Below are 17,205 nucleotides of genomic sequence, written 5' to 3' on the forward strand. Positions count from 1 at the left end.
CCTCTTCAACACACACACACCTCCCATCTTCCTTTTTTTTTTACCCAGTCGTGGCTCATTCGTGCTGCACCATGATTATCGCTTTCAAAGGGAAAACAGCGTGCATCTCAAAGAGAGGAGATGAAAGGGCTTTAATGATCTATAATACATGAGGGCAATTCATTGACACAGAACAAAAGGTTTGGGTGTTGGGGTAGAAACAGCAGACTGAAAGAAATCGAGATAAGATTCATTTCGTGTCTTTTACGTTTACCGGTGACCCTCGAGGGAGAGGCCTGGGAGGCCGCTGTCCTGGCCATTGTGTTTTTAATTCTTCCCGGACAGCTTTACTCGCCTCCAAATGAGATTACTAAAAACTTACAAAAAATTAATTTCAGGGATGTGTGAGGCATGTGATATGTTATTTGCATTTTTTCATCCCTCCCTGTCACAAAAGCTGTGATAAGTGACAACGCTCTGCCACACACATCCACTCGGGAGATTTGGCAGATGATTTCAGTGATTTGTGTTTGATAGCACAGCGATGACAGCGATGGAGGCGGCACGATGTGACGCTTTGGTGTGTGAAATAAAAGTGTTTTCCGTCCTGCACGCTGTGAAGTGTGCAGGACGGAAAACACTTTTATTTTAAAACACAAACTTTCTCTCTCCTGCTCTCTCCCCGGTTTTTGATCATCTTGTGCTACGTTCTGCCAATCCATTTGGGCCGATGACATTAGTCTTCGCCTGTCCCATCTGTTGTGTTTACGACTCATTTGTTTACTCGCTGGTTCACATCAGAGCTTACTGCGGCCAGGGGGATTCCTTCAGTGCAGGACTGGGTCCGGGCTCTGAGGTCAACTTAGCTCAATGATTCATCACATTTCTCACTAAGTAGCTGTGATGAACAACACAGATTCCCTCCATTTCTGAGCATAATGCAGTCGATGCAATGCAGGCAAAGTGATGGGAAAATGCCACATGACAGGGCCAAAAGGAGAACTGCAGGCAAAATGCAAGTTTTGACAGTGCTGTTTGGTCAGGTCAACCAACTATTTCACTACCTGTGGATCTACTACGTTGTTAACCAGGACTAACATGTCATTTACCAGACAAGGTTTGACAAGTCAAACTGTTTGCTTATGGTTGCTGTCTACAGGATACTAGCTGCGAACATGAACATGGCTTGACAGGGCAGGTGGTGATGTGAAGAAAGCCTGCAACAGTTTCACATTATGTAGATGAGCAGTAGCTACAGACGCAGCTAGAGACATTGAAAGACAAATAAAACTCTGCTGAAACCCAAAGTTGTCCTCCATGATGTTTTTAATGTATGCCAGACTGAAAATTAGCTCTTCGTCAGAGCTGTTTTCCACAGGCTCATGATTTGTCCATCCATTCCTTCAACCATTTTTTATACCCAAAAGCCAAGTCACATTCTTAGTAATAATAATTATTCTTAGTAACTAATTTAGACAACACCCCTTACACACACACAAAAAAAGAGTGAAAGCAAACTAATCTACATTAACAAATAATGTTAAAGACTTACAGAAATGCATAAACAACCTTTTGAAGAAGTGACTGAATGTTCCTGCATGGTAGCCTAGTCATCCATTCCTGCATTAAATTCAATTTTACTACTGACAGCTTTTTTTCTGTGTATCAAAATGATTTGGTTATAGTTCGATGAATAGTTCGATGGGTAAATATGAAGCTTCCACCAGCAGCTGGTTAGCTTAGCTAGCAGGGGGAAACAGCTAGCTTGGCTCTGTCCATAGCTAACAAAATCTGCCTGCCAGCAGCTCTAAAATTACAGGTTATATCATTTCGTACATTTTGGGTTTTTTGTTGTCTTACTGGGGGTTTTGTGCTGGACTATTTCTTTGCCAGGCGCAGTGACTTCCTGGAGTCTTGTTAAGCTAACCGGCTCCTAGCTTATTGTACAGCCATGAGAGTGGTATCAATCTTCTCATCTAACTCTGACCAAGACAGCAAAACAGTGAATTTAACTCTATGTAGACTATAGAATATAGCATTTCTAATTATTCAGGAAGTACTTGTGGGATATACCTCAATTACCACTTGGTTTCTGGTTTGTTCCTCAGTTGTTCTTTGGTAATTACCTGGGATTTTCTGTGTCCCTTTATTGTAAAGTGTTGCCAATTATTTTACTGGGGAAATGTCAGTGTATTGCAGAAAGTTAGCAACCCTTTCTCCTTGTTAGACATTTGAGCCAAGTTAGCCTCAGATGTTGTTATAAAATATTGACAACATGTCTTGCAGCTTCTTCACTGATGCCAGTATACTGAGTTATACTGTGCTTGTCATTCTGACTGGCCATGTAGACATAATGTTACAATTATGCTGCAATGTCAGGAAATACAGTCTACTGCCTGTTGTTGAAGGTCTCCTTTCTGAAATTTCCCTCCATCACCACTGTATTGAAGTCATATTTTTTTTTTTTTACAGAAGAACCAAATGATTTAAACATCTCAGCCAACCTGTTGTCATGCAGAATACTCCTTTTGTAACTGATGATAACTGGATTTTCGTGTTGTGGTTGAAATGAAATAGCAGCCAAAAGTCAGTCAGCAAGCAGTTAGTAAGTGAGTACTTCTACCATTGCTACAGTTATATGTAGGAGTATAGTGATGGACACACGCTGATTATTTATCTGTGGTTCCAACCAAAATATTGGTGAGTTGAAAGGATCAAATTGCTGATGTAAATGTTTAGGTGGGGTTACATAGTAAACATAAGCAGATAAAAACGCCCTTTCAACTTTTGCAAGAGGATGATTTTTATGAATCAACCTTCTACTGTATATTGAAAAGTGATTTCTCTAACCTTCTCAGCCCTCCTGGAGTGAAATAAAGTTTCAACATAATCTCGTCACTGAAGGTATGATTACAGCCGTTGAATTGAATGGGCTTGGGCCCAGTTTTCTGTTTTCTGTGCTGTGAGCCAGTAATCTGTTTGCTGTCAAAAGATAAAAATACACAATACTCCTGGGAGGCTCAAAGCCATCATACTCCTTACTGTCAGTTCATCTATTGGCACACAAACGTTGATTAGAGATTAAATGCCTGCTGGAATGCAGCAGCAAGTCAGTCCATCCATTGTGCTACAGAAGAACAAAATCTTTTCAAATTTCTAAACCTGAAAAACAATGCTCAGTATGTTTTCAAATCATCATATGTAGCTGTGCTTTGAAAAGCACCGGAATGCTGTGGTCCCATTAAAACCACAAAGCCAAGGGCCCAGCCAAACAAACAATCCAAGACGTCAGACCGTGTGGAACCAAAGGCCGGGGAGCCCAAAGAAATCAGTTACATATGCCATTTGCCTGTCATGTCTTGCATAATACAAAGTCAACATTCATTACGTAAAGTAAATTAGCCCCGGCTGACTCTATTACATGCCTGTGTGCTTTAATGTAGGGAGAAGTGTTGATAAGTCTCAAAGAATATGCTGAACCCATGCTGGTTTTGACTGACTTGGAACTTGTGTAGGATTTTTCACACTATAATGTGTCCCCTAAATTATCTTTGCAACTGAAGTTAACCAGGAAAACTCCAGCGCACTGTGAGAAGGGATTTGTTGGCAAATGTATACCCAAAGGCACATCTTAAATCAAAAGTAGACTTGATTCTTAATTAATCCAATAGAATACAGCAGCAGTGACAGCTCTGTGGTGCTTTGCCTCAGTAAAACTTAACAGCCACTAAAGTTTTTTCTGAGTAATGATTAATGCATCCAATTTCTGTGATCTGTATTGAGCGTAGCATCATGGGTAATTAAATGATGGTCTAGAGAGCACTGACTGCTCTCATAAAATGACAAGGCCATAATTATCATGAAGCTTGGTTACCCTCTGACTCAAATACTAATTGTGTATCAATAACCTAGCGGAAGATGTCACAGAATTAAAACCCAAAACAACCCAAGCTTTACAAATAGCTCACAGCTACAATATTGCAGTCAATAACATCCAGTCCTCCTTTTAACTAAATTTTGAAGTAGACTTTTGCTATTCATACAATACATATGTATTCATTGAGCAGTTCCACAGGTCCATAAAGTGAGACATGTAAAAAACCCAACAAATGGAATTACCTGCTTCAAACACATTTACATTGTCAAAGATATAAATTGCCCAGTGTTAATCCATCAAACTTATTATTCCCCTGCATAGTCTCTTGTGTCATGAAAAAGAAACAACCTGCCAGACTTGCAGGCATCTGTATTAAAAGGAGATTCACTCACTGAATACTGAACGCTGTATGTTCGCTTGTAACACCTCAGTGACCAAGAATATAGCTTGCTCCAGTAAATACAATAACAAAAGCATTGCGCTCTTAGAAGAAGAGGGATGTGCTGTGAGGAACCGTTTATACGTTCTCATTGATTCATAAACAGGCATCATTTTCAAACCAGCAATACAGCGTCAAACACAGCACACAAATATACAGTACAGAGACGCCTCCTCGGGGGACTGTGTGGCTGTCCACACAGTCAAAAAAACATAATATAGGAGGGGAATATTGATGTTCCCTTTACTACCATTTAAATCAAGCCTGTTATTTTTATTATTGTTGTCCCTCTACAAAATAAATAGGGTGATAAAAAGAGACGCCCGCACCGGTCTCGTTGACATTTTAGGGAGTCCTTTTGGAGCAGTAAAGATGCCCACTTGATGGATACCAGAGCTCTATAGACAATGGGAAGACAAAATGAGGGATGCTTATGGATGCAGAGGCGGATAAGGAAAAGAAATAGAGAGAACATGGGCAGTACACAGAAGAAAGGATGGGGGTGAATGTGGGTAACATCAACAAGGAATAGAATGGAGAAAAACAACAGTGGGAAGACAGAAAAAAAGAGTGACATGCCAAAACAGTCCATCAGCAAGAAAACTCCGGGACAGGGTAGAACAGGAGATGTACATCCAGGGAGAGCTGTACAGAGGGAGAGACAGAACAGACAGCCACAGCAGCAGCCATCAACCAGGGAAGATTAAAAAAAAAAAAACTTGACACATTGACACACTCTCCTCTTTGTCTCTTCTTCTGTGTTTTCAGTACACCGGTCTGTAGAGAAGCTCCCCAGAGGCAAGTCTACGTTTCAGCTCCTGCCACAGCAGCTCCCTCTCCTTTTGGGCACCCTTCATGAAGCCTCGGTTCTCCTGGGCTCTCCGAGACAGGTAGGGCATCACCTCATTCACCGGGCCATAGGGGACGTACTTATAGACGGGGAAGCCTGCCTGGCCTGGGGTTGAAGTGGATGGGATGGGAGAAAACAAAAGAAAAAGGGGCTTTGTAGCATGATATGGATGAAGATGATAAATGTAGATAAATTAGAATATTTCTCTGTTTATGTACAAATATCATCAAAGGGCTTCTCATGAACACATTGTTACGATGTGATTTTTGATTGACTAGTTACAATTTCAGTTGTTACAATTTCAAGAGAACATGATTTCTACAGTGTGTTTTGGACAAACTCCAGAGAACACATCACAACTGGCCGTCATCTGGATTGGCTTCTCCTCAGTGAATGATTGCTACAATCCTTCTAATCATGCAGGTTTGCTGCATTTGCACAGACACCCTGCGTTTGCTGCATTTGAATTAGAAGAGTTGCTGTTTGTCTGCCAGTCAGGCTCACATACTGTGACTGCATTGCCACGGCTTACTCTTCCAATTCATTGAAATAAATGTCCTTTTAACTAATCCACAATTACTAGCAAAACATCAAAACATGATACAATAAAGTCATGAAAAGAGAACATCCGGAGCCACGGCATATCTGAAATAAAAATCATGAAAACTGAATATGGCACCTTTTTAAAAAAACAATGAGTGTACACTGAGTGATAGACAAATAATAAAGATCTCAACTCCAGTCTGCTTTATTTCATAAAACAACTTCTTTATTGTTTCGAAATTCAAAGACACAGCACTGACTGCTCTATCCCTCTGGAAAACAGCAAAGAAACACGTGTGTGCCTGCTTACATCAATAACGGTCAAGACCGTTTCAACTTGAGCCTCACATTGACAGACAACTGCCTGCCGCCGCTGTGTCTGTCTTTGACTGACAAACAAAGTGGTAAGAGCCAGCAGCAGCCCTGTGTTAAGACAGCTTGTCAATACCGAGGTGTCTCAGTTCATATGTCACGTTATGGGCTGCAGACTGACTTCTACATGTGCACTTCATGCAGCCCAAGTGGTCTGTGGGCTATGTGTAGCTGAAAGGTCTTAAGCTGAAAGTTATAGGGGAGGGTGGCGAATAGAGATCCTGCAGAGGCTGAATTTAAACTGTCAAATCATCCTCATGTAGGGCGGGAAAGATCGGTGCCTACTCATTGCTGATTGTGTGAGAGAGCGTGTTTGTGTGTGTTTTTCTCACCCAGTGGGAAACTGATCTGATCACACATGCCCAGTAGTTGACCGAAGTACACCTTGTTCTCTGTGGGTAAGAGACCCAGCTCATTCATTCTGAATGAGAGCGAGAGAGAGAGAGAGAGAGAGAGAGAGAGAGAGAGAGTTGCAAAAATAAGTTGGTTTATACAGATGCAAAGCTGCATAAAAAAAATCAATCATGAGTGTGTTTTCAACAGCGTGTTTAGATAAAACTGTAGCCGTACCTCCTCAAGGTGTGTTTCACTGTGCCCTCGTTGTGGGAAGCCACCATTACGTTGGCATTTCTGTTGAGCGCAATCTCATCCAGCACATAGTCCAGACACCTTACACAAACACATAAGGAAGGCAATTTAACTGTGCTATTGTCTTTGACATAATTGGGAACTTTTGTCTGTGAAGTGGGAATTACCACATTTGTTTTCTGCTAAACTATTCACTTTAAAATATTAAAATAATAATATGTAGTATATTGCATTGTGTGGCTTACACTGTTTCATAATTCATCCAAACAAATCTTCCTCATTAGTATGTAAGATTTACTGTGTGGTGCAGGACTACACAACTAAACAGTAAAACTGTCCCTAAACACTGAACATGTTTACCAGAAATCTGAACCAATCCATTCAGGGAGGACCTCTGCATTCTGCTTTCCTGCTGCTGTAGCTATGTTAATGTGCATGCACTTTACCACCATCTGCATACTTTAAATCCCAACTTTGTGTCTGTCCTATGTTGATGTTTACCTCAATATCTAATAGAATGCTTAAGGATGGCCTTTCCTCCTTTTCTGCAAAACATATGGATCTCCGCAGGGTGATTTCTTTGAGCTTGCCTTAATCTAGGCAAGTCAGAAAATTGTTACAACACACCACCCCTGGAGCTGGATGGTATTCTGTAACCTGCACAAGGACAAGTCAACAGGGTGGAAGCTTGCTGACACAAGATGTTTGAAGAACCACTTCCCTCAAAATGAAATCCCCGTGCTGTCCATTGCAGCGGATTAGTGCCTAGAAGGTGGCCAGTTTAAATCTGTGAACCACGTGACAATTGGAGTGGCACAAGTAAATAAAAAACTGACTCTAAACTGTTCACTATCCAACAGCAAAAGGCTACAGTAATAGCGGACAGCTTCTCAGTGTGAATATGAAGAAATGAGAGCTTGGCTTGGCTAAAAAAGATCAAACTTTGCAGGTGCAGATTTGAACAGTCAACAGTTAATAAACAAACAAAAAAACCTTGGCTCTTACCTGTGGTACATTCTATTGGTAGACTCATAATCAGGGTTAATAGGGTCCTCATAACCAATCTCTTTGGCCCTCTCTCGCTCCTGATACATGTAGGCCCCACGCACCAGCTTGGCAGCGAAATGCCAACCCTCACGTCGAGACAGTTCTACATCCATGGTTACATTGTCAAAGGCCTCCTGAAGAGCAAAAAAAGAGGATGATTCGCTCTTTAGCAAAGATCAAAGAAATCAAGTCCTTCAAGTTTAGATACAAAATGTGCAATAATTTAATTACTAGTGTTTACTTACTACTGTAGATCTAACTAGTCAACGATCACAGAGCCAAATGACAGATATATTATCTTTACATCATGTATCAGCCCACCTATTCTACCTGACCTAGCCTACATCACCTAGCTTAACCTACCAGATGGCATAATTGGCTGCAAGCAAAAATGAAAGAAACTATGGAGACAAAGCCAGAGGGACAGACATTGGTACATCTCTGTATCACTTCCACAATCAGTAAAAATAGCATTTTGTTGACATCGCCATGGCTGTGTTTCCATAAAAATGATGAAATAAAAATTTAAAAAGCCACACATTTTGAGAACTTGCTCAAGATTTCTGGTATTAGCAACGTCAGCAGCAAAGCAGTGCTGTATTATTACAGTCACTAACGGTGATACAGTGGGACCCACAGTAACCTATATAGTTATATTATATCTGACAGGTAGTGTGTGTTATTTTTATTTCATAATACTGCATGTTTTAGGTGAAAATATGGTAAGTCTATGTACTTTTGATAAAATAATAAAAAGGAAGTTAATCACATGAATGAAACTGTACTGTGACTTAAACAGCTTCTCATTTGAAATGGTGTATCTAAAAGATATAAAATGAAAGCACCACAGTTCCCTCCAACATGATCCTCTTCTTGGCCATGTCGCTGTTTCAGTCTCTGAGTCAGCTGACTCATATAATCTCTTTACACGTTATAATTTGGAGTTACACGATTTGTCACAGCATGTTCTTTATCATAAGAACTATAAATGTTGTGTCTGCGTGCTTTGTGTGCGTATACATAATTTACACTTTTGATCTCACATCTGTGGTCTTTTTTGCCAATTGTGGCTTCTGACCTTGAGGTAGCATTGGTAGGTGTTGAAGATGACAGGCTTTTCCCTGTTGTAGATCCTCTGCATCTCTAATGTCAGTCTGCTGATAGCCGGCTGCAAATACGTTTGCTCTGCATCCACCATCAAGCGAACACCATTCTCCATGGCATGCTGGAATAAAAATAGGTCTAATTTATTTTGTATAATATCACCTAACAGTGTTCATTATGTTATAGTTTGATTAAAAATAGTTGAACTGACAAAACTTTCTTTAAGTAAATGAATGGGATTACTCTTTTTCTCTACACATACATTATGACTTTGAATACAAATAATACCCTCAATTTCTTATTGTGCTAATGCTTACAGTGGTTAACAGCCCTGCGGTGGCCATGGTCATATTAAAATGGGAACTGTTGTATAATACAGCTTTTACACAATAGCTAGAAACACAGTTGTATGACTGAAAAATATTTATGCATATTAGTAAGTGTATGTGTACCGTATAGGCATAAAAAACAATATAGATCATAAGGTGCTACACAAACAAAAATGCCACGGCAACCAAGAAAGCACAGCTTGCTCTGAATTATCACTACATTTATTTGTCAGGGATCATGTACCAAAACCATTAATCTCACGTAAAGAGAAGAGATGGATTGTACCAGATTTAGCTACCAGCTCATTTCCATCTGCGGTCAGATGTTTAACCAATAAATATGCCACCGTGTCGATAAACATGCCCCATTTGGTTCAACTATAAGTGCTTGCTCCTTGCAGATCAACAACAATGTAATTGCTACTAAGTGTGTGTATATTTGGGTACAGTGATCAGTCTTTGTAGTTTATGAGCGTTTACCTTGACTAAGACGTCCATGCGCTGTAACATCCTCTTCATTTGCTTCTCTTCCTCTATAGTGAACGTCTCCAGCAGAGGCTCCAGCTCACCTAGCTGGGCAAACAACCCAGGAGAGTGTGCACCACGAGATGCTAATGAACCAAATATCGCGCAGCATGACACCTATTAGTGCTTCTTACTTTATCCACCCTTAAGCAGTCTTTAGTTCAAGGTCAACAGATATGTTGAGGGTAACTTGCCCAGATTTTGTAGACATTCAATTAACCCAGGTCTTTCCTTAGCTCAGACCCAAATGATTCACACTTGAAATCTCAGTTATCCCAGTTTTAAAACAGAGACAGTTCACTTTAAATTTGGTCCGAATTGGGTGTAACCCTAAAATGACAAGATTGGGGGCTGATATAAGTAATAAATAGATGTGATGTTTCTAGAGCTGCAGCTGATACATCACTGACCTCATTAGGTTCAAGGTGTGGTTATGGCAAAAGGACCTCAAATTAGGCAACTTAATTACAAAAAACTGAAAAACTAGACTGTATGGACAAAACATTTGACAGCAAGGAATCAATTAGTAAAATCATTTAAACTACATCCAATTTTGTTAAACTTTATATTTTAGTTACTGCCAGATTTTTCTGAAATGTCTGTGTCATGAATGTGTCACGAGCTTGTTCGCATAAGAGGGAACAAACACATTAACGCAGTAATACATGGTATTAGGTACAACTCCAATACATGACAGGTGCAGTGCATTTCACTGAATTGCTTACAATTCAAAATCTGTTCAACTCAGGTGCTGCTGCTGATGCTTAAAATCTCCTGCCTGCTGTAAATTCTATGCACATCAAATTTGGAAAAGCAAATAGCATCTAAATTATTTTTTTCACTGAGTTTGGGTCTTGAATTATATTTAAAGATTCTAGGACATTCTTTTACCTGCATGTATTTACAGTAAATTTCTCTCTCCTTTATTGTTTTATGCTACTGACCTCTACATTTGGGACAACCAGCAGGTCGGATATCTTTGTTCTGTCATCGATTAGGGTGTTCCAGTCGAGCATGTCAATGGTTCTGTCAAGGCAGAGGATAGAAAGGCACAGTGCTATGGCAACAGCATATTGGTGAGGCTAAACAATTACCAGTATCTTGGTCAATTTTATTTATTTCAGTCACTCTGAAACTAAGCATGTCCTTAAAGATGAACTTTGCAATAGTTGTAATATGAAATATAAAACCTTTTTTCATAAGATGGTGTGACTTAAAAACTGAATTCCATCTTAATCCATCTGTGTTGTCATTGTATATTATGCAGCAAAATTTGAATTCTGAAAATACATTTCAGCAGTAAATGTTTGCAAATCAGATCACTTATTACTTTTTAACAAATCATTTGTAAAACAAATACTGTAAATATACATACGTAATGCATTGTACAATACTGTTGATGTACTGTAAAGTGAACTATGAAGATGCATAAATCAAGAAAAAAATATTATAAAATATGTATTTTGTTTTGCATGTTGAGAAAAAAGTTTTGTGATTTAATGATGTGACTAAATGATATTAAATGTTTGCCAATTATTACCACTGCAAATTGCATTGCAATCCATTAGGACATAATTTGTTCTTTTCATCATACATTTTTCATTGAATGGATTTTCCTTTAAATTGCCTTGAATATAATGATTTTTCCCCCGTTGTGCAACATGGACATTGTTTTACAGATATTTCCTGTTTATTTCAGTAGTCTGTTCATTCTTACCCTGAAGATTCCTCTTTCCTTCCAGTAAACCAGCCATAGAAGTCACCTTTTGCACCTAGTTTAGTCAGGAATTCCTAGATGGACATAAAGATCTAAAGTACTGCAAGGCACATAGTGTAGCAATATCCTCGTATTGTGTATGAAATAGGAGTGCGAAGATGATCTATAACATTGGATGTAACGTTTGGTAGAAATTACATATGTACCACTATAATTAAAGTTCACCAGGAGAAAACAGAACAGGCAGACAAACTCCACCTGCAGTTGTTTCAGCTCCAGCCTCTGCTCTAAGGCCTCCACGCCATCTTTCCCCTGCTGTGATGCCAGGAAGGTGAAAAATCGCCGCCATTTCACCAGGACTTCTGAGAACTGGAGCTTAAAAAAAGCACAATGTCAGTCCGCCACACCCCTTCCGCAAGAGTATCAGCTAAATTAGTCCATTGACCTTTTAATAGCTCCTTAGTGCCTACCAGAAACTGAGGTCGTCCTAGAGCAGTCATTTTGATGGCAGAAAAACTATCCATTGAACTCCCACCTAGAGGTCGAACATTTTTAGTTTTAAAATCAATCAAATGATGTAAAGACAAATATTAACACGATGGTAAATGCATGCTTAAAGACTGTGCTGCGTATAATAAATGATAAGTGGATTACAGAACCGGATCACATGTCCATTGGTTGAGGGATGACAATATTTGCAATATTCTGTAGAAAATATCAAGCCACAATGTGTCAAAACGGATATATTGTAAAGTTGTATTACTGATGTAGTTTCATTTCTATTTACTTACCAGATGCTTTGATGCATTTGATGAAGGTCTCCATATGCTGGTCACATTTGGCCTCATCGGCGTAGAAATATGTGCCGGTTCCAGTCACTCCCCCGCGACTGTCCCCAAACTGTTTTTTTTCTCTGTGGTCCTTGCCTGGGGGAGAAAACAAATGTGCATGCCTATTACTTCTAATTACTTCATATGCTGTGTCCACGAATAACAACAAAACAAGGCGGCTTACCTATGCTCTCTTTCTCTGCAGCGGATACACATGAGCTAAATTAGAAGAAATTCAAAAGGATAAAATAAGTTAATTTGCCCCGTATTTGGGCAACATTAAAAATGCAAGTTTCATTAGAATGGCCGCAAATGTCTGGCATTTTTTAGTTCAATTTGGGAACTTGCACTCTTTCTTTGAACATTTCGGCCTTGTGACAATGGTATGCCAGAGGCTGACATTGTGTTTAGTGACCCTATACAGTATATGCTGAACTGACCTGCTGTCTGCCCGACCCTCCAGAGAGGGCAGTTGTAGCGTCACACCACACTCGACCTATTCCCCCCTCATCACAGGGAACTGGGGAGCTCATGTAACCAAACAGATGACTGAGCACTTCAGTCATCTGTTGGACATCAGGGGCATAAATAGGATTCAAAGGCAGGAAACTAAAGGGAGTAATCTTTTAACATGATATGCCATTTGGCGGACACTTTTATCGTAGAACTCTGGATTTAACTGCAATGGAATCCATTTGACACTGACTAAATAAAATGTGTGTAAGACAATACATTTCACTTGTTCAGTACCGTTTTCTTCATGTAAATTTTGTTTTAGGGCGGAAACGATTAGTCGATTAATCGATTAGTCAATTGACAGAAAATTAATGATGAACAATTTTGATAATCAAATAATCGTTTATCAAAGAAAAATGCTTCTCAAAATGTGAGGATTTGCTCAGTTTTATATCATTGTAAATTTAATATTTGTGGGTTTTGGACCATTGGTTATATAAAACATTTTACTAGAAGATGTCAACTTGGGTTTTGGGAACTTGTGATGGCCATTTTTCACTGGTTCCTGACATTTTAGACTAAATGTTTAACAAATTAAGTGTAAAAATAATAGACAGATTTATCTAGAATGAAAATAATTGAACAGCTGGACTAAGTTACCCTGCTGTCAGCACTGGTCGAGTTGAGGTTTTAACTGTACCATGATTTAAATTCTGTTTCAAATGCCTTCTGTGTTATACTGCCAAAAATTCAAATTGTTCTAGAAGCGGTGATTATTGGTAATCTTTTGGCATGAAAAGGGACATGTTAATAGAATGTGACTACTGGCACAATTTATTGGTTATTGGCAGCATTGTTACAAAAATGTCAGTACCGGACTTCAAAAGCCTGCATTAATCAAATCCTAACTGTAAAATCAGGCGTATATATTATAAGTTTAAATGGCCTAAGCAAGTTAAGCCTGGCATTGTAAGTATCATGCTCTCAACATCAAGCCAGGACTTGCCTCTGTTCCTTATATCTTCTTTATGTTACAAGGAACTGACTAATGTTGTTGTTGCTATCCTGACAGATCACTGGAGTGCCTGTCAAACCCTGCTGTCTGAGATCAAGCTGGCGTTATGTGCCTTGTCTTCCTGCTTTACGGTTTGAAGGTGTATGTTCGCCAAACTAAAGCTTTGTAGGCTAAGGTTTGATACCTATTTTGATGTTTCCACGCAGGCATCCCCAAGACAAAGTATATCAAAGCAGTACAGTGATATCTTGTTACTAGTGATATGGTATAAAAAAAAAACATACACTGAGTTCAAGTACAAGAAGGGTCAAAAAAATCATAGCAAAGGGCCTACTGAGAGCTTTATCACCTAACAGAATGTGATAACACAATAAAACAGTAATAGAGGGCATTCTGTCTGGCACAAGCTGACATTGCAGTCAGCTGTCACTCTGCGTCAACAAACGTAAAATACTAGAGTAGACACTTAAATATACTGACTAACAGCCTCGTTTATCTGACCTTTATAAACCTAGAGATGTTGTGTGTGATTAAAAAAAAAGAAAAAAGGTCAGTCTTTTTGGGCTGAGTATTATACTTATACTAAGTAAATCTGACAAATGCATGTCTTTTTCACTTCAATGAAATGGGCATCAAATAATATTCACTTTAGCAATTTCATTGACTGATTTGACTGTGAAGCAATTCCTAAATTGGCCAAAAAGTCTCAATTTTATTTTGTACTACGAGATGTCCTAATTACTCATAATGCATGAAGCTACAACTTAAGTAACATTGCTACTGCGGCTGCCTAGAGAGACTGCTTGCATAAGGTTTGTACTGTCATCCAAGTTTACATCAGTTCACAGAACAAATACCCACTGCCTTGTGCTACCCATGTGACAGGATTCCTAACCAGTGAGCAATTCTCTCCAACCAGCCAATCCAGAACGAGGGGCCATGACTGAGCCAACAAATCAAATGTTGTAAGGAGTGTTTACTTCCTGAATCTGAGGCATATTAAATTAAGCCTATTTCTGGCATCAAACAAGAGGAAAATACTCTGCAAGGGAATGTACAGAACTCTGTCTATAGGTCAGTTTACATCAAATAATTAAAACTGGACAAGACCTATGCACTTATATGGCCAATTTTGATCTTAATATAACTGAACTGATTTATAATGACATACTGACAATGTAGCCTCAAAAACATACTCAAAAACATCTTTTTTGTATGTAATATCTACTGAAATGTATGGTAACTTTCATACTCCATCTCTTTCTGCTTGGCCTCATCCTGGCTGATGTCTTCCTCCACACTGTAGTCCAGGACAGAGCCGACGCCAAAGGCCTGGTTCTTTTGGATCAGCGGCCTGATGGCCATGTGGTCCTCACCAGCTACAAACTGGCCATAAAATGTCATCTTCATAAACTGGTTGAAGGCTCTCTGGCCCAGGATCTTCTTACCTAGATCCATTATCTGAGCAGAAAGGAAGAGGACATTATAACCAGCTTTTGATTTTTGACAGGTATATAATGTGCCTATAATTTATTCTACATGCCATTTAGCCTAGTTTATGTAATCATAATGTCCCAGAAAAGCCAGGCTGTGTCTAGGCAGGTTTTGAAGGCAACCGGTTTACCTGACAGACTATGAGAAAAAGACAGAAAGTAGCGACTTGATCTTTCATAAGCAAAGGAATTCAAATCACGTTCTTACCCCCAAGCTATAAACTACATATGGCATGTAAGAATAAAATAGAGGTAAAGGGTGAGACATTGCAGCTACACTGAAAATCAGAGTAATGCCATATTAGATTACTACTTCACATTTGGTGTAGCTACTTGCTTTCACAACCACAGCCAAGCTTTCCATTGATTCCATTGATTACATGAAGACGGGATGGAGTGTGGAAATAAGAACCTGCAGTGCTGCAAGTTTAAAGCACTGTACCACCATGCATCACAACATGGGCTGAAAGAAACTGCCTTTTATGTATGGAAATATATATATCCATTTATATATTGTGTACTAACATTACCAGATGAACCTGACGACCTGACGTCAGGCTGAGGTTAGGTAACAAGTACAGCAGAGAGGTTCATTTGCATGCTTGGAAAAACAGGTTGTAATTTGAGCGGTTGGTGTGAGTCTGAATGCAACTTAAGGTACAGCTTATTATCAATACAACACATAAGTAGGCCTATGTATTAAGACAGGGTTAATAATGTGCCCACCGCTACACTGCATGTTACTCAGTGATAATAACTTTTAAGCCTGGAGACAAATTTTTTGGCGTCTCGTGCCTTTTGCACTCACACCTGTTTTTGTTTTGATGACACTCCTTTTTCCCGCCTATACGGCCACGATAAAGTCTCCTGAACAACTATAATCACATTAACAAACAGACTTAATGGTTAATGGCCGTGCTGCACGGTAAGCTAGCACCTCCATTACCTCTTTATTCTTATCAACCAGGAAGTCATAGGTGCAGAGTTTGAAAACCACCAAACTTCTGAGCAGCTCTAATGAGTCTTTGCTCTTATACGCCTCCTGAGTCTGGTCAAAGTCTACGGAGATCTCATTAGCAGTGGCGGCGGCGGTGGTGTTGTCTCCCCCTCCTCTCCCCGGTTGTCCGGGACACTCCGACCGAGCCGAGTCATGTTGAGCGCCGCCGCGGCTGCTGACATCGTCTTGTTGCTCCGTCTGGTTCGCCGCCGACTTGTAGGTGGAGGTGACGATGGGCCGGAGTCTTCGGATGGAGAGTAACCGTTTAATGGGAATGTCCGCCCCTGCCCGTGTCAGGGCTGGCACGGCTTTGACATAAAACATCAGGCTGGAGGAGGTGGATGTCGGTGGAGCCGTGAAGTTACACCGACTGTCGGTAGCTGCGCACGACGCAGTGTTAACGGATGTGAAGCCAAACAGTCACAAATGCATCTCTCGGTTGGTGAAAAACCTGTGACGCAAGAGGTTTGCCTGTCACTCCCAAACTTTTTTCACACAGTTGCACACCCAGTTTTACTGTGAGACCATTCCCAGCTTCAGCAGTTTGCAGCGGTGGGTAATTAGTGTGTATTAGAAGAAGAGTTTGGTTCGTTGTTGTAATTTTAGCGTAGCTACATTTTAAAACAAGCCTTTACAGTCCTTTGCTCAGCTTCCATAGAATTGCTACAACAAGTGTACAGTGTATAAAGACTAAAGGTAGCCTACGCTAACATTTACGGAAAGAACGTTACTCAAGTAGGCTACAAATTTTACGTAAGCACTCATTTGTTTTTACTTTACTCAGTGAAGTTAAAGTATCGTTAGTATCTCTGCTCTATAGGCTATTTATTAAACAGTTTGTAGTTACCAGTTACTTTGCAGATTCAGATTACCATTTAAAAAAAATATGATGCATTGCTATTGAGTTAATGACACAAGGTAGATTATATTAGCTCTACCTCGACCAGCTTCAACAGAAGAGATACAGATAGATAGATAGATAGATAGATAGATAGATAGATAGATAGATAGATAGATAGATAGATAGATTGGGGATGATGGGAA

The 17,205-nt window shown here is 39.7% G+C and overlaps 1 protein-coding gene across 1 annotated transcript; it reads right to left on the bottom strand.

The window, feature by feature from the left end:
* Positions 1-1,287: 1,287 nt before the first annotated feature.
* On the bottom strand, positions 1,288-16,668 carry prodhb (proline dehydrogenase (oxidase) 1b). The gene is made up of 14 exons (XM_044196638.1): positions 16,111-16,668; positions 14,924-15,132; positions 12,385-12,419; positions 12,162-12,296; positions 11,841-11,905; positions 11,629-11,745; positions 11,371-11,444; positions 10,598-10,679; positions 9,609-9,701; positions 8,774-8,920; positions 7,654-7,829; positions 6,631-6,729; positions 6,393-6,481; positions 1,288-5,250 (listed from the first exon to the last, which is right to left on the bottom strand). Exons 1-14 carry the CDS (start codon positions 16,483-16,485, stop codon positions 5,060-5,062), a joined length of 1,887 nt encoding a protein of 628 aa, XP_044052573.1. The 5' UTR covers positions 16,486-16,668; the 3' UTR covers positions 1,288-5,059.
* Between the last annotated feature and the right edge of the window lie 537 nt (positions 16,669-17,205).

Source organism: Siniperca chuatsi, linkage group LG5, assembly GCF_020085105.1.
Source record: "Siniperca chuatsi isolate FFG_IHB_CAS linkage group LG5, ASM2008510v1, whole genome shotgun sequence".
NCBI classification, from domain to species: domain Eukaryota; kingdom Metazoa; phylum Chordata; class Actinopteri; order Centrarchiformes; family Sinipercidae; genus Siniperca; species Siniperca chuatsi.

Bases quoted from the DNA above. Each gene is read 5' to 3' on its own strand.
- prodhb (XM_044196638.1), bottom strand. From the start codon at position 16,485: ATGTTTTATGTCAAAGCCGTGCCAGCCCTGACACGGGCAGGGGCGGAC. The intron at 11,906-12,161 runs GTAAGTAAATAG...TTCGACCTCTAG, and splicing joins CAAATGCATCAAAGCATCTG to GTGGGAGTTCAATGGATAGT. The intron at 8,921-9,608 runs GTAAACGCTCAT...TTTTTATTCCAG, and splicing joins GCATGGACGTCTTAGTCAAG to CATGCCATGGAGAATGGTGT.